The sequence below is a fragment of the Octodon degus genome, unplaced genomic scaffold (genome assembly GCF_000260255.1).
Source record: "Octodon degus isolate 3935 unplaced genomic scaffold, OctDeg1.0 scaffold00002, whole genome shotgun sequence".
NCBI lineage: Eukaryota > Metazoa > Chordata > Mammalia > Rodentia > Octodontidae > Octodon > Octodon degus.
This window is the reverse complement of record NW_004524578.1, coordinates 19,909,688-19,928,089: the sequence shown is the minus strand read 5'-3', so window position 1 is coordinate 19,928,089 and position 18,402 is coordinate 19,909,688. Positions and strand designations below refer to the sequence as shown.

The 18,402-nt window shown below is 43.0% G+C and overlaps 1 protein-coding gene across 1 annotated transcript; it reads left to right on the top strand.

The window, feature by feature from the left end:
• The first annotated feature begins 15,178 nt into the window (after window positions 1–15,178).
• Window positions 15,179–16,143, top strand: LOC101588136 (RNA polymerase II subunit M). The gene is given in 4 exon segments (XM_012513787.1): window positions 15,179–15,365; window positions 15,368–15,583; window positions 15,586–15,688; window positions 16,065–16,143. Coding segments are annotated over 4 exon segments (585 nt in total).
• Window positions 16,144–18,402: the final 2,259 nt, after the last annotated feature.

The window sequence follows — 18,402 nt, the reverse complement described above, 5'->3', positions numbered from 1 at the left end:
CAAACCCACACTCAGGCAACAACATTCAGTCTGGCCAACAGGCAGCACCCATAGCAGTGGAGTGAGGACTGAGCTCCATGCTGTGAACTTACGGAGCACCCAGAGGTGACCCTGTGAGCCCATGGGCCATCTGGCCACTCTTCTTTTTTTTCTTTTTTGGTGGAACCAGGGATTGAACTCAGGCCCTTGCACTTGCCAGGGAAGCACTTATTCCACTGAGCCATCTCACCAGCCCCCTCTGGCCACTCTTTGCTTCCTGGTTTTCACTATACATAGCCTGTCCTTGCTGTCCTCCCACAGTCTCTCCAATCTCTTCAGTACAGTGGACACCACCCATCCATGGAGTGCAAATAAAGGTGTCTTGACAAAACTGAACTGTCATCAAATAGGGATGCAGTGCCATTGTCCTTTAGGTATAGACAGCAGCCCGATGGGACAAGGGAGGAAGTAACTGCTCACAGCTGAGACTCCTGTGACCACCAGAAGCTTACCAGGTAGGTGTGTGTTTGTGTGTGTGTATGTCCTAGACAGAAGGGAGACAGAAAAGGAAAGAATTGAAAAGGAAAAGAAAAACTTTTATCTTTCCAGAGATACAATCTACTCTAATCTTTTATTTGGTACAGGGATTTGCTACACAGCTCAAACTCATAGTAATCCTCCTGTCTCAGCCTCCTCAATGCTGGGATTACAGATGTACCCCACCACAGCTGGTTTCGGTGACCAGCACAGGGGCACAGCATGTGGTACTGGGGATAAAACTTGGGTACTTGCACTTGCCAGGCATGTGCTTAGACCACCGAGCTATGTCCCCAGCCCTATGATCTATTCTAAAAGATTTTGAGAAGAAGTGTGGGAGGGGACAAGTCAGGCTGCACACAGAGGCCCCTGCAAGGAGGTGGTAGGCAGGCTTTCCCTTTCCTTTTTCCTTTCAGTGGAGACAGAAACCAAAAACTTTGGTCTTTGGTGTCAGGTCACTAAAAGAGTAGGAACAAAGGGGTGGGTGCAAGGGTGTAGAGGAAAAGAAACCAACCCTAGACTCAGGAGGAGAAAATAAAATATTTTAGCATAGGCCGGGGAGATGGCTCAGTAGAATAAGTGCTTGCCTGGCAAGCACAAGGGCCTGAGTTCAATCCTCGGTTCCAACAAAGAAAAAAATATATATTTTAGCATAAATATTAGTATATATGCACATATATTTTTGTTACTGTTAAATTGTTTTGGACTAGGGCCCTGCACTAGGCCCCAGGAGAAGCTAAAAATAAAAATGGAGTCACTCAGGATGAGATCCGAATCTGACCTTCCTAGAAATCAAGAGAGGAGACAGCAGAGGGCAGAGGAGAGGGGAGAGGGGAAAGGGAACAGGAGAGAGGGAAGGTGGGGTAGAGGAGAGGGGAGAAGAGACAGGGAGAGGGGCGAGGGCAGAGGGGAGGGGAAAGGAGGAGAAGGTGAAGTAAGGGGAGGAGGAGGGGAGAAGGGAGATGGGGAGGAAAGACAACCAATTTTCCTCACCAGGCAAGTTTTAATTGGCTGATAATGAAGTTCCCTCTGCTTTACTCTTTATTTTTATTTATTTATTTTCTGTATTTAGGACAGGGTCTACAGGGTCTCACTACCTAGATAGTACTCATAGTGTTTCTCCTGTTTTGAGCCCCCCAAGTGTTGGGATTACAGGCTTGTGCCACCATGCCCAGTCTCAATCGCTGTCTCAGTGTGCCCTGGGGGCAGGACCTGCATGGGGCAGGACCGGCACGGCAAGTAGGGGATCCAACCCTGGCCGCCGCACTCTGCCTAAGCAGGTGCTTTACTCTTAATATCCTTTAATCATTACAAAAAATAACCTGAAGTGATATGACCTTAACTGATGAGTGTTCTATTTTGTCTCCTGCCTGTGCTTTACAAGGAGCTTTAAAAGAACCAATTCGGGAAAAAAAAAAAAAAAAAAAAAAGAACCAATTCGGAGCTGGACGCGGTAATGCACATCTGTAATGCACTTGGAAGGCTGAGGCAGAAGGATCCCCGGAGTTTGAGGCCAGCCGAACTACACAGCAAGACCCTGTTGCAAAGAAAAAAAAAAAAAAGAAAGATTAAAAAGAAAAAGAAAGAAAAAAAGGAAGACAAAAAGAAATAACCTATCCTCCTTTCTGATGTCTTCAGCCCTTTCTTGTTGATGCAACCAACCTTTCTAGAACATCCATTCTAGTTTATAGAACAAAATGTTGTTGGATTCTAAAAGAAAAATAAAGCCAATTAAGATAGTTAAACTAAATTGCTCCCCTGGCTGCAATCCTAGTGCTCTGGCCAGCCAAGATGGGAAGATCACAAATTCAAGCCCAGCCCAGGCAATTCAGCAACTTAATGAGATGAGGGACTATCTGAAAAATAAAGGGCTGGGAATCCAGCTCAGTCGCCCAGTGCCCACCTGACAAGTGTGAAGACATGAGTTCAATTCTCAGTTAAAAAAAAAAAAAAAAAAAGCCTAACATAAATAGGGCTTGAGACTTAGCTCAGTGCAAAAGCCCTGGGTTCAACGTCCAAAAACACCAACAAAAAAAAAAAAAAAAAAAGTTCATAGTGGAGGTACATTACATGATGATTTGGAATACATATAGGTAGTTAAAAAGGTTCCTGTAGCCAGGCATGGTGGTGCATGCCTAAAATCTGAGCACTAGGGAGACTGAGGCAGAAGGATTGCTGTCAGTTTGAGCAGCCTGGACTAGCAGGGAGTTCAAGGACAGCCTGAACTACATAGTGAGATCCTGTCTCAAAAATCAAAAATCAAGCACCACATGCCCCACTTGCTCCAACCCTGGGCCCACTGAGCCAGTGAATAGAGAACCGCGTGGTGGCCACACCTGTAATCCCAGCACTGGAAAGGCTGAAAACAAGATCACTAGGAGTCTGAACTGCATAGTGAGACCTTGTACTAAATACATTAAAAAGCAAAACAAACAAACAAAAAACAGAAAACCCTGAAAAGGTGACTGTAATGAAGCATACAACCATATCCAACATTTCTAATATGTTCTAAGAATTTCCTTCTCCTCCCCGCCTCCCCCCTGCCCCCCCCCCCAACTGGGGATTGAACTCAGGCCCTTGCGCTTGCCAGGCAAGCGCTTATTCTACTGAGCTATCTCCCCAGCCCCCGTTCTAATAATTTTTGTGCAAGAGTGGCTAAAGCCTATTCATTTAATATGAATACAATATACAGAACGTTTTTATTACCTGTAACTCTTGTGCATTAGATCTCTAGATTTTTTTCATTCAACATATCCACTATTTCTGTGTCCTCTGACCTACAAGCTCTCCACTCCAATGGTTTTCTCTATTTTTGTGTATTTGATGTGCTTTGAGTTTTTTAAGATTTCACATAAAGAAATCATGGAATAATGTTTTGTGACTGGTTTGCATCTCTTAGCAAAACGTTTTCTGGGCTCACCTACATTGTGACAAATAGGACAGATAGTTCTCTTTTTTAGGCTAATATTCTACTATTTTGTGCTGGTTTCTTCATTCATTCATTCTTCATTCCATACTTGGCCTTTTTTCTTTTTCTTTCTTTCTTTTTTTTCTTTTTGTATTTTAGGGAAGGGTCTACAGGGTGTTCAAGGTCTCACTATTAGATCCGACTCAGTGATCCACCTGTTTACAGCTTCCCAAGAGCTGGGATTACAGGTGCGCGTGCTGCCACACCCAATCTCAACTGCTCTCTCAGCACGCCCCGGGGGCGGGGCCAGCACGACAGGCCCAGGGATCAAACCCTTGGGCCCTGTCCCTGCTTGCAGGAGCTTCAATCCACTGAGCTATTTGGCCGGCCCATAGCTTTGCCCCCCCCTCCCCCGCGCCCAACCGGGGATTGAACTCAGGCCCTTGTGCTTGCCAGGGAAGCACTTATTATTCTGAGCCACCTCCCCGGCAATTTCATTTTTTTTTTTTTTTTTTTTGAGAAAATGTCAATAGAGGTATTGCTGGGTCACTGGGTAGTTCTGTTTTTATTTAGAAACCATTAAACCGGTTCCCACATGTCTAGATCAATTTATTAATTCATGTCTTAGGTTTTTCTTAAAGGTAGGAAATGAGGGAAGACAAAGCAGGATGATTGAGGAATAAAGACCTCCTGGCATCACAGGGCTCGTATTGTGGGTGGGAGAATCAGCTGCAACTTGAGCGTCCCACTCAGACACTTCGGTATCCCTTGAAGCATCTGAGGCTGTCACCCCTCTTCCTGCCAAGAACAATTTACGGTTGCTTGTGCACAGAAGTAAGGGTGCTGCAGAGGCCAGCGTTACCAACCCGGGCGTAAAGGCCAGGTCACCAAAGGCTCCTGCTAGACGTTCAGAACCTACAGATGGCGATCCAGAAACTTGGTCTGGCCTGTGAGAACCGGGAAGTCTCGGCTCCTGTCAATAACACCACCGACTGGTTCCTGGAGCCTGCTCCATTTAAATCTTTCACCAACACACAGGAATCGCACAAAAACAAAAGACCCAGCTAGCGCCGGAAGTCAGCGTAGAACCACAGTCACCTGACCTTCCCTTGGGGCCTCTGATTGGGTTTTGGGAATTTGCGGCCCTCCCGGCACGGTACGTCGGCCCCGCCCTGGGCGGAGACAAATGATAGAGGAAATGGTATTGGTCATCTGCCTCCGGGTGCAGCCAATCAGGATCTCCGACTCGGCGGCGCGAAGTGAGCTGGCGCCGCGCGCTGGGGACGCGGTCGCGGCGCGCGGAGTTTGGATCTTGGTTCCGCGCGTACTGAGCCGGCGGGAAAGGTGAGTGCGGCACGCGCGAAACCGCGACTCGCCAGCCGTGGCCCAGGTCCTCTCTTGGCGTCCCGGCCCTGAGTTAGCGGTCTTTAGGGCGGTTCCCCGTTGTTCGCGCTTCCCCACCTGGGCCTACGGAGTGCTCGGTGAGGCGGGCTCCCCCGGAGAGCGCCGGGCCGACAGCGGATTCTGCGCGTCCCAGGGCCCTAGGGCCTCAGGCTGTGGCCGCGGGTCGCCGTGGGCCAGACTCCGGCGCCGCCCTGCTAACCGGAGGGGCAACCAGGACCGCCACGCGCCTGCCACCCAGGGTCTCTCAGGTGTAAATCTGCTGTTTGTCGCGTGTCAGAGATGACTTTTGCATAGTTCTACTAGGATTAAATATATGCACTAAATGGCTTCAAAGTGTGAAATACATGGTAAGCGTTCTCTTGTGCAGAGAAGTGGGTAAAGTCTTCCTCTTTTTACACATGGAGGCTCTGAAGCGCAAAGAGGGCCCAGTACTGAAGGAACGATTTGTGATTAAATGTTTGAGACAGGATTTGAATTAAGAGCTGCCTGGCTGCAAAACATCTTGCACATCAGGCTTTCTTCGGACTCCTCAGGAGGTGCAGTACTAATGGTGTGCGGTCGGGGTGGGTACCTGACAGCTACGATGCCACCAGTAAGGCAGTAGCGTCCCTGTGCCGCAATCTAGATGAAGAGGCAGGAACCGGAGAGGCCGGGTGAGAAATCAGAAGTTGGGAAATAGTAGATTCAGTTGAATCGGCATTTTGTTAGGTGGGTTGCTACATTCTCAGGAAGTAACTTATAGGCTACTAGTAGAAAATGTGCTTTCTAAGTCTTCAGTCACTTCCAATTCCAGTCACCTTGGTGGCCACATTCTGCATATAACTGGCAATCCTAAGGGTAACTCAGAGAGATAATTGTTGTCTTGCTTTACTAATGAGGAAGCCAACAATTAAAAATTAGGGCGAGGGATGTAGCCAGGAAGTACAGAATTTGGGTGACATGCACAAAGCCTTGGACTCAAGCCTTAGTACTACAAAACTCCTCATAGTGACAGTGTTACATATATAGTAAAAGAACAAAAATGTAGCTGGCCATGGTGGTGCGTGCCTGTAATCTGAGTAGTCAGAGGCTGAGGTGGAAGGTTTGCAATGAGTTCAAGGCCAGCATAAACTACATAGCAAGATTCTGTCACAAGAAACCATAATGAGTGAGAACAATTTGGAGGGGAATTTATGGACATGTATGTTAGTGTTGCCTGGAGGTGGGAGAGGAGAGAGATTAAAAGGAGTGAGATTTTAAAATATATAGGAAATGTTCTTTTGCAGAAAAAAAATATAGGACCAAATTTAACTTCTTTATTTGGTTGATGAATATATGGATATCAGTCTATCTTCTATACTTTTCTGTATGTATCCTTTAGCACTTTTTTTTTTTCTGAAGAAAAGATAGAGGTCCAAGGTAACATTACTTTGGGAACTGAGTAAAAACCTCCAAGGTGTCTATTACCTGTAGGATAACATGAAGACAAAGCAGGGTAAGAGTGGGAAAAGGTCATTGAGAGAAAGCCACTGAGAGGCAAGAGGGATCCTAAAAGTGGGCTGCTACCAAGGCTTTGTCCAGGGGTAATTCATACATAAAATCACAATCTGGGTAGCTATGGGTTAAACTACAACCAACATATAAGACTATAAATAAGGGGCTGGTGAGATGGCTCAGTGGCCTAAAGCACCTACTTAGAACAAGCTTAGCAAAGCATCAGGGACAGCGGTTCAATCCCCCAGCACTACATGCCAGCCAGCCCCGCCCCCTGGTGGGCTGAGCTGGCCACACACACACACACACATAAATAAAAAAAAACTAAAAAAAAAAAAAGACTATAAATATAGTAGTTTAACTAATATGGATCCAATAGGGAGAAGCAAGTGACATAGCAAGGCTGTAAGGTGGGCATTATTGATGTCAGTTTATCTTCAGCTTCTAAAGTAGGAAGAATAAAGAGAAGGGACAGGAATAGGGGTCAGGATGTTTTGGTTACTCACCCATGCATCGGACTAGGCTCACTGGACCAGCTGGTGCCATTTATAGTGTAAGTTCAAGCTGCTGTCATTCTCTAGGAAGGCTGCAGACCTTCCAGGTCATCTCCACCCACAGTTTCATGTGTTGTGTGCTGACTCCTGACTGCCTGTTAATTTCTGACTTAACCATCTGTACCATGAAAGTGTGAGGCCTTTGAGTAACTGTTGCCCTAACCACACACCTCATCTACCTCAGTCTTTGTCAAAATAGTGCAGGCTGTTCACGGGCTCAGTCCTGTCTGAAAGGTTCCACTTCTCAAATACCCAACTCAAGTGTTTTGTGTAAAGCTTCTCTAACAGTTTTCTTGTTTTTTGTTTCATCTGGGAACCATTAGGCTTTTTAAGAAAGCATTTCATGTCAGACTTAACTGTGTTGCATTATAATTTTTTTTGTTGTTGTTGCATTATAATTGTGTGTTGATATGTCTATTTCCCACTAGTCTGGAAGTGGTAATTCTTTCTCTGCACTGTAGTGTCTACCATGTCTTCTGGCATACAGTAGTTACTGGGTAAATACTAGCTGAATGAAAAATACAAATCGAAGTCAGTACCAGTTCTTGGACTTTACAACACAAGGACTTGTTCTCTACAATGGTGTGGTTTAAAAATTTCTGTGTCTTGGGCCAGGGAGATAGCTCAGTAGAATAAGCGCCTTCCTGGAAAGTGCAGGGTCCTGAGTTCAATCCCTAGTACTGGGGAAAAAAAAAAAATTCCTTTCAGTCACTTCAGGTATTTTTAAAAATTTATTATGAGAAACAAGATACATTAAAAATGTTATAAAATGTAATTATGTATTAAAATTTTATTGTTCAGTATTGTAGCTCTTTCAGAACTTGGGTAGAAGATTTTACAGAAACCTCCCTGCCCAAATTATGTTGTGTAATAGTAAATATAAAAACTAATTGTAAGAGCTGGTGAGATAGCTCAGCAGACTAAGTGTTTGCTTAAGCAAGTGCGGGGACCAGGGTTCAGTCCCCATTACCACATGCCGGGCCAGCCACCGAGATGGGCGTGGTGGCACACTAGTGCTGGAGAGACTGAAAATAGAATCACCGAGAGTCCTAGCTATGCAGTGAGACCCTAAAAAAAAAAAAAAAAAAAAAAAAAAAAAAACAAAAAAAAAACCTAATTGTAGCCAGGAGGGTGGCACAGGCATGTCATCCCAGTACTTGGGAGGCTAAAACAGGATGATCCATTCAAGTTCAAGTTCTAAGCCAGCTTGGGCTACAGAAGTGAATTCATTACTGGCCTGAATTACAGAGCAAAAGGCTGTCTTAAAAAGTAAATAAACAAAAGACTACTTATAAAATTACTACACAGCACTCATATTGAGATCAAGAAATAGAACATAGGCAGATATGATATATACCTATAGTCCCAGCACTCTGAGAGGCTGAGGCAGAAGTATTGCAAGTTTGAGCACAGCCTGAGCAATGTAGTGAGGCCCTGTGTCAAAATATAAACTAAAACAACTGGGAATATGGCCCAGTGTGATAACTCCTGAGTTCCATTCTCAATACTGCACCCCGCTCCCAGCAAGTATTCTAGAAATGTTTCTTTAATTTTATTTATTTATTTATTTATTTTTGAGGAACCTGGGATTGAACTCTGGCAAGCACTTATTCTACTGAGCTATCTCCCCAGCCCCTAGGAATGTTTCTTAATAACCTTTTCCTCACAATGGGGATGACTGTTATCCTGATTTGGGGGATAATAATTTTTTGTCTTCATACTTCTATGCATCTATGGATAATATGGCTCAGTTTTGCTTGGTTTCAGAGTCTGTAAAGGTGATGATTATGTACTTCAGTATGTCTGTCTTGTTTGATTAACATTCTGTTTTTTTATACCATATTATAGATATTGGTTTTTAAATTTAAAACTTTTTTTAAAAAATGTATTTGGTACAGGTCTCAGTATGCAGCTTGGACTTGTGGTGATCCTCCTGTTTTAGCCTCCCCAGCGCTGGGATTATAGGCTTGCGTCACCACACCTGGCAGTGTGGCAGGCATGGCATGTGGTGCTGGGGATTGAACCCTTGCCCCTGTGCTTCCCTAAGGAGGCATTTAGTCTGCTGAGCTATCTCACTGGCCCCATTTTTTATAGTTTTAAAATGAATTTTATTAATGCACTTAACTTTATTGCTGTAAAACATTCCATTGTGTGATTATGCCATGTTTAGCAATGTTGAATTTTTTTATTACGATAAGAACACTTACTTAGCCTGGCATCTACCCATCAAATAGATTTTGAACAATATAGTGTAAGCACAGTATTGTACTGCTGATCTCATCCTCTTCCTCACACTGCATTGCTGACTCTGTGCATCCTTTATTAGTGCAACCCAGTCCTCACCTGCACATCTGACTACTGTAGATACCTCATAGTAGTGGAATCCTGTATTTGTCCTTCTGTGACTGGTATATTTCTCTTAGCAAAATATCTTCAAGGAAATAATTTAAACTGTGGACAATTTGTTTTCTTTTCTTTTTTTTTTTTTTTTTTTTCTTTCGGAACCAGGGATTGAACTCAGGTCCTTGCGCTTGCCAGGCAAGTTCTTATTCCACTGAGCTATCTCCTCGACCCCCTATTTTATTTTTGTAATGGTATCTGTTTCTAGAAAGCAAAGCGACAACTTTACCTGCATTGTTGATAAATGGCCTCCAGGTTCCACTGGTGAGAATGTGTTGTCCAAACTGCCAGTGTAGTTTTTCAAGATGGAGCTCCACCCTTTGCTTGCTTTTAAGTATTTATGAAATGTTATGATAGGGTGTAGTATTGATGGTCAGATATTGAAATAGTGGAGAGACAAAATATACATGTGATGTAAGTGCAAGAGTCTTAATTTATTTTTTTTATTTTTTGATAAAACAAGAGTCTTAATTTAAAAACTTCACAATCCTTTCATTTAGGAGGTTGAGGCAAGAGGATGGCTGTGAGTTTGAGACCAACCTGGACTACATAGCAAGATTCTGTCTCAAAAAGACCATAGAGACTGGAAATGAAAATAAAATAAGGATCTTCCATGCTGGGTATGGTGGTACATACCTGTGATCCCAGCAGTTTTGGAGGCTGGGCAGAAGGATCATAAATTCAGGCCCCACCTGGGAAATTTAGTGACTTAGTGAGGCCCTGTCTCAAGGGGAAAAAAAAAAAAAGAAAAAGAAAGAAATGGCCTGTCAATGAAGCTCAGTATGAAGGCTCAGGATTTGATTCCCCACACTGAAAAGAAAAAAGTCTTCAGTGTTCATCTATCTGTATTGTTGAGTATTGCAGGGTTTCCATCTTTTTAAAAGTTGATCTTCTACAGTATGTACCAATGTAAAGAAAAGCCTGTTGTCTGTACCCTTGTTACATTTCATTCCTGTCGTAACAATTCAGCTTTCTGAATAGTAGTGGGCTTTTTCCTTCATTTCTGCAGCAGACAATGATTGTGTGTCCTACAGCTTATCTCAGTTCCAACACTGCAGACCCCAGTATGGCAAGGGCTTGTAGTCCCACAATGGAGACTCCCAGCACCCCTTGCTTTTGCTTCGAGTCCTGTCCCAATTGGAGACTCCACATAACCCACAACTTCAACTCAACTCCAAGTGGAGATTCTCAAAAGTTCCCTCTATATTGCCTTCAGTAATTTTTTTTCCTCTTTCAATGAATTCTATTTATTTATTGCTTTTTATTATTTTACTTAGGCTTCAGTAATTTGCTAGAAAATCTCACAGAAAGCAAGAAAAAGTTTGCTTACTAGAGTAAGCTTTGTTAGAAAAAGATCCAGCTCAGGAAGAGCAGATAGAAGATGTGACACATGGTGAGGAGTATGGCAAGGGTGTGGGACACCCAGCCTTCTGGGTTCACATTCACCAAGTCCCAACCTTTGGGGCTCTGTAGGCTTTGCTCTCTTGGTGTGATTGAGCACAAGGTAGCAAGTGGTGATTTAAGTCTCTGGTGGAAGAATTGAGTCTTATGTGTGTGCATACATTTTACTTTATAACGCCAGATTGTTTGCAAAAGTAACTGTGCTTCTACCAAAGTACTGGATTTTCTATTGCCCAACTTGTTTAATACCTGACATATTTCTGATTTTTGCCAATCTGATGAGTGTGTGAATAGTAGTATTTCCTATGACTTTAATTTCCCTGAATAGGGGCCAGGGAGATGGCTCAGTAGAATAAGTGCTTCCCTGGCAAGCACAAGAGCCTGAGTTCAATGGCCAGTTCCGCAAAATTAATTAATTAATTAATTAATTAATTTCCCTGAATATTAGAAGGATGAGTATCTTGTGTTTATGGATTGTGTTCTCTCTTTAAGTTTCAAGTTTTCTTTCTTTTCTGTTAAATTGTATGTCTTTATCTTACTGTTTTGAAGATCTTAGTTTTACATTCTGAATACAGTACTATTATTTTCAGCTTTATATATGTACATGCAAATGCATATATACATATATAACAAATATCTTTTCTTTGGCCTTCTTTATGGGTCCAACATAATTTTGGTAACCTTTTAGAAACATCTTTTATTGTGAAATATTGTGTGACTTGGATAGGAAAGTTAACATAGTAGACCTAAGATTGTTCTTTGGGACAAGCTCCTTGCCAGATTGGCTTTTGGCTGGTGTCTGGAACTTGACTTTTTTTTTTTTTTTTTTTTTTTTTTGGAACTTGACTTTTAAACCTTTCCTGGGCTCATAAGGCTGTTTTGCCCATGCTGCCTCTAACACCTGTTTCTTGGAGTTGCTGTCTAGTCTTACCTGTGACCACTGTGCTGAGTCCCATGGGTCCTAACTCATTGCTGGGCAGGAGCATGGTCTTAGTGCTTTTTGTATTATTTTAAGAACCTCTTGGAAGGGCCAGGGTTCAATATGTGATACCACATTGTGCTCCAGCTCCACCCCTGAATGCCCTGAGTGGGCCACTGAGTCCGGGTGTATGCCTGTAATCCCAGCACTGGGGAGGCTGAAAACAGGAGAATCACTACGAGTCCAAGCTGTGTAGTGAGACCCTGTACCAAATACATTAAAATAAATAAATAAATAAATAAAATCTCTTAGATGTTATGAAGTTATTTTTCTACAGGCTTTATTATTTTATCTTTAACGTTTAGATGTGCATTTCGCTTCACTATGATTTATATGTAGGAATTAGAATTATTGGTGTTTCTGTTTTTGTGTTTGACACAGGGTCTCATTATAGTCCAGGCTAACATTGAACTCTACTGCAGACTGGCCTTGAATTTATGATGCTCTTCCTGCCTCAGCCTCCAAGTGCTGAAATTACAGGCATGCAGCACCCTTCCCTGCTTGAAATAGAGTTTAAATTTTCTTTCTCCCTTTGTGGACATCCAGTGTCCAAGCACCAGTTGTGAAAAGACTGTCTTTTCTGTGCCCAGCAGTACGGTTTGGATTATTTGTGTCTGGGCTTGTCTGTGGGTTCTTCAAAGACTTTCACTCATTGGTTTCCCGATAGTGTACCAGTAGTACCTCATTGTTCTTCAAGGCATTTCTCCACAGAGCAAATATATCTTGCAAAGCAAATCTTTCACCTTGTAATTTTTTAGAATATCTTGAATATTTTTGGAATTTTATACCTTCATATTCAATGGTACCTCAGCTCACAAGCTTGATTCTTCAATTTTGGTCACAAACTGAGTTGATGAGAATCAATTCAAATTCAGTGGTTAGGTTCAATGTGTGTTTGTTTGTTTTTTTTTAATTATTTATTTGTGTGTGTGTGTGTGTGTGTGTGTGTGGCCAGCTTAGCCCACCTGGGGGCGGGGCTGGCTGGCATGTGGTGCTGGGGGATTGAACCGTGGTCCCTGTGCTTTGCTAAGCTTGTTCCAAGTAGGTGCTTTAGACCACTGAGCCATCTCTCCAGCCCCTCAATGTTTTTTTAAAATTTAATTTATTAGGTTCAATGTTGACCTTGTAGGAAAATTGATTTAGTTATCATTCAGTTTGGTTTTTATCAGAATCATAGAATCAAGTTTGTAGATCAGGTACACTGTAAATTTTAGACTCAGCTATTAAGTTTCTCTAGAAAATATAGAATTTTGCTTGGAATTACATCAAGCTGTAAAACAATTAGGGGAGAATTGGCATTTTTTTTTTAAAAGCTCTTATTCTACTGAGCCATCTCCCCAGCCCAAGAATTGGCATCTTGACAGTTTGATCAGTGGTTTATTTGTGTCTTGAGTTTTTAAATAATGATTTAAGTTTTCTGAAAAGATACAATGGTCATAGCTTTTTTTTTAATTATTTATTTATTTTTTTATTTATTACATTTATTGTGTGTGTGTGTGTGTGGCCAGCTCAGCCCACCTGGGGGCGGGGCTGGCTGGCATGTGGTGCTGGGGGATCGAACCGCAGTCCCTGTGCTTTGCCAAGCTTGTTTCAAGTAGGTGCTTTAGACCACTGAGCCATCTCTCCAGCCCCGTCATAGTTTTTTATATAGACTTGGGGATGTTTAAATTTTGATGCCATTGTAAATAAGCTTTTAGAAGTTCTGTTTTATAGCTGTTTATCAGCAACCTGAAATAGAAATTGTTTGTGTATTGACCTCATACCTATGAATCTGCATAAAACAACTACTTGCCAAATTGCCACAAACTTGGAGGCTTTATTTTTATTTTTTTATGTATTTGATACAGGGTCTCACTACACAGCTTGGACTTGTAATGATTCTCCTTTTTCAGCCTCCCCAGCGCTGGGATTACAGGCATGCATAACCACACCCGGTCTGTGACTGGCTTGGTGCGCCCAGGGTGGGGCTGGTATGGCATGTGGTATCAGGGACTGAACTCAGGTCCTTGGGAACCAAGGTCCTTGTGCTTGCCTACACAGGCGCTTAGACCACTGAGCTATCTCCATAGCCCAAACTTAGAGACTAAACGGTACAGATTTTTTACTGTATAGTTTCATAGTTCAGAAGCCTAAATGGGCCCCCCTTGGCTAAAATTGAAGCAGTGGCAGGACTGAGTGCCTTTGAAGGCTGGAGTAGGGTGCACTTTGCCCTTGGCCAGTGTCTTGTACTGTCGTGTCCACCTGTAAGTGAGCCTGGGCTGCTCTGAGTGGAGAGGAACTGTTGTGGGCCACATATAAAATATGTAGTTAATATGTATAAGTAAGAAAACTTAGTTAATTTTTAAATTTTATTATAGTAACACTAAAAAACAACATAATGGTAGGATTGCCAAGTTCAAAGCCAGCTTGGGGTACATAGTGAGTTCAGGACCAGCCTGAACTACAAGGAATTTTTTTTGGGGGGGCGGGCTCAGGCTGCCTTAAGGGCGGGTCTGATAAGGCATGTGGAGCTGGGGATCTAACCATTATCCTGTGCCTGACTGAGTTTGCATAAGCAGGGGCTTAAACAACTGAGCTAACCGACAGGTTCCCTATCCTGAACTACATAGTGCGACCCTGTCTCAAAAAAATAAAAACAAAGAAAAAAACAACATAGGGGCTGGTGAGATGGCTCAGTGGTCTAAAGCACCTATTTGAATAAGCTTAGCTAAAGCAAAGGGACCACGGTTCAATCCCCCAGCACCACATGCCAGCCAGCTGCGCCCCCTGGTGGGCTGAGCTGGCCCCACACACACACACACACACACACACACACACACACGAAAAAAACAACATAAACAAAACTGATGGAACATGTGACCGTTTTTCTTTGACACTAATATTGTCTGGTTTGATGGAAGTGGTTGCGGTTCTTTAAGTCATTGAGGTAGTCTCCAGAGGTTTGTCACAAAGAGCACACTGCCAAGTGATGACATGAAGGTGTGATCATGAAGGGAGGGTATTTTTCTTGGGAAAGATGGGTCTTGAGCACAGTCAGATTTTTCTTTGAGATAAATATCAGACTATGGCTCTGTTTCATGTAGAAGTTCACAAGGAGTGTATGTTGGCTGAAAATGGAATCATAGATATACCAAATAATTGGTTTTCTTTGAAGTTTTAAAACCAGTCCTCAAATTCTTATATCAAAATGGAAAGCAAAATTGCATGCTTTTCACTGGTCCCAGGGCTGGGCGTAGCCAACATATCAAGATGCATAAAATTTTCTGCCATAACTTGAATTTGCCATAACTTAAATTTTATTTTGAGCACTGTTATGGTTTGAAGCATAGAACAGACAAGTTGATTTTCACCTTCTAGATGCATGTTTAACTCATTAGATGAATGATCAAATCTGCCAAAAATGAAAAGTCGGTTACTCATTTTTCATCAAGTTCTGGCACAAATTTTCCTTTTGATTCCATAGAAGACTTGATTTTATTTTGCTAATCATAAAATCGTTTTAATATTTTACCCTGCTACTTTGGAAAAGTGAATAATTTTTCCATGGTCAGCATACATACTTTTATTCAAGAAGATATTTCTGGTGCCTTGAACAAACTGCTTATTGACAAGTTGCAAAGGAGCACGGTTGCAGACCACAGTGAGCACTGCTCAGGAGCAAGCACGAGTGCCGAGACCTTGACAAGCCTCTGTAGTGGGCCCCCTAAGAGGCCTCATTCCATGGAAGTGCTAGAATGCAAGCCAAGAACCCAGTGCCCCCACCATACAAATTTAAAACCAATATGTTACTGTCACTGCACAGAGGCACAGCTGGTCACTGTCAGAGGGGAGAGTCTCCTGTGTCCTCAGAGGAGCGGTGGTGCAGGGACAAGCAGCACCCTGATGACATCACAGCAGCATGGCTCCTGCCGCTGCACCATCTGCCCATGCAGCTGCTGACCACAGAAGAGTGACACTTCAGCAACAGCAGAATCAGAATTGTGAGGAAATGCGTGTGAAGCTTGCAGCACAAAAACTAACAGAAAGACTGAATATTAAAATACAGTCTGATAGGTTTTAGAGGCAGCAGCAATGGCGGCGCAGCAGAGAAGCAGAAATGGGGGAGGGAAAGCCTTTATTAACTCTAAACACGCGGAGAGGACAAGGGCAGGAGATGGGCAGATCCTCTGACCTGAGACAGGAAGCCTGAGACTCTGGACTTCTGCCAGGGGCGGAGCTTGAGGGGTGGGTTTAGTGACGTATAAGGAGCTGATTGGAGGCTCCCTTGTGTGGGCGGGAAAGGTCACAGGAAGTTGTAGCCAGGGCTGGAGTGGGGAAGGTGGAGGAAGTGGTCATGGGGAAGATAAGCTGTTCTTTTAAGGGCTTCAGCCATGTCAGACAACCACCATAATAATTCAGCAATTCTTACTAGGACCGTAACTTACCACAGTCCAGAAGGGGAGTCTGTAGAGAGATTCGGAGAAGTCAGAGATGAAGATGATGCTCTGTCCTCTGATGATGAGTGCTGAAGATGGGCATTGTGATGACCTAAGTCTCTGATGGTTAAGTTGACATTACCTCTGAGGTACAGGATCTCAGGATAAATCCTGAGGGGATTTCACTGACCTTATCAGACCCAAAAGCTACAACTCTTGTTGCATAGGTCCTGCTTTACCTTGGTCTTAACCATCCAGCAGAAAAGTATAAAAACGAAGTATAAGAAGTAAAGCTATGGTGTTATGTTGAGCTGTAGGGGACTCAGGTCAACAATTTCTGACATTGCCAGTCAAGCGGAAGACCCAATACTATTATGGGCTACTGGACTCTTTTAGAATATTTTGCTGAGATTACACACTTATAATATTCAAATAACGGAACTTAACAAAAAAAGGAGATACAGATGAATGTCCATTTTGTATTTGTGTATTCAAAGTGGTTAGGATAGATATATAGTTACATTCTCTTAATGAATAGAGGGATTTGTTCTAATGGTGTTTGTAAATAGGATATCATGTCCGCATCTTGTACAGCAATTAACCACTAGGAAGAATGTATGCAATGTGTTAATTATTGAAACTGTCCTACCAATTTGATTTGAAACTGTCTCATTGCTATTTGTTTCTCAATAAAATTATGGGAAAAAAATAATAAAATAAATATCTTCTGTCCTACAAAAAAAAAGATATTACCTTACATCAGGCATTCCTCTTTTTTTACATCAGACATTCTAACAAATACCAAGATCATCACTGTCAGATATAGTTGATTTTATAGTTATACAAGGAAACAATAAGAGCCCCATTTGTCTTTCAGATAATGATCTTCATGTGCTTGAAAAGTTTACTATTTGAATATCATGTTTAACCATATTGTATTAAAGGTTTGCAGTTTGTCATTGTGCATTGACCTGATACTTTAATTTGGTAGAGCACTTTTTTTTCTTTAAGTCAAATGAAATCAGATGACTGCTTTTTCCTTCATCTTTGTAAAATAAAATACCATTGATCACATCTTCCAGCGAAGGATGTAGTTGTCCTAGACAGCAAGAAGGCAGTTTCCTCCTGTCCTAAGTCAGGGAGGGAGCTCCCTTGAGAAGTCCATGCAACCTGCGTAGACTTCCTGAGCTATTAGAGGTGAGACAGCTAGGAGAACACTTGGGCAAACATTATGAGCGTTTCTTTCCTTCTCCTGTCTTCCATGAGGAAGCTCTCCTTTTCTTCTCCTTAGAAATGGGTTTCTTTGGAGCGGGGAGTGACTTGGTCCAGGAGGTGTCCGAGGCTTAGTGACAGGAGATGCTGTTCTTGGGCAGCACCTGATGCGCTCTATGAGCTCCTGGGTGATAGGTCTGTGTGGGGGACATGTGTCTGGTGGAGAAACCAGATTTTTAAAGTTACAGTGGAGTTGTCAATATATTTTGGGCCGGGGAGATGGCTCAGTGGAATAAGCGCTTCCCTGGCAAGTGCAAGCCTGAGTTCAAACCAGGTCCCGCCAAAAAGTACCGTCCCTGTTTGTCAATATATTGAGTCCTCCCCCCAAAGAAAGTCACATATAGGCCTTAGAAATCTCAGTCTTAGGGCTGGCCAAATAGCTCAGCAGATTAAAGCTCCTGCAAGCAGGGGCAGGGGCGAGGGGTTCAATTCCCAGGCTTGCCTCCTGGCCCTGCCCCCGGGGCTTGCTGCATCAGCAATTGAGACTGGGGATGGTGGTGCACACCTGTAATCCCAGCTCTTGGGAAGCTGTAAACAGGCGGATCACTGTGAGTCTGATCTAGTAGTGAGACCCTGAGCATGCTGTAGACCCTTCTTTAAAATACAAAAGAAAAGATATATATGAGAAATTAAGGGGCTAGGGAGAAAGTGGTCTAAGTGCTTGCCAGGCAAGAACAAGGACCTGGGTAGCATCTCCTGTACCATATGCTGTGCCAGCTTCCAGAACCTCTGGGTGTGTTGTGCTGGTCACCAAAACTGGGCATGGGCATGCCTCTAACCCCAGCACTGAGGAGGTTGAGACAGGAGGATCACTGAGTCTGAGCTGTGAAAGTAAGACCCTGTACCAAGTAAAGGAAGAAAGAGAGATTGAAACAATTTTTTATTTTTTTTATTTTTTTTAAATTTTATTTATTTATTTATTTATTTATTTGTGTGTGGCCAGCTCAGCCCACCAGGGGGCGGGGCTGGCTGGCATGTGGTGCTGGGGGATTGAACTGTGGTCCCTGTGCTTTGCTAAGCTTATTCTGAGTAGGTGCTTTAGACCACTGAGCCATCTCACCAGCCCTTAATTTTTTTTTT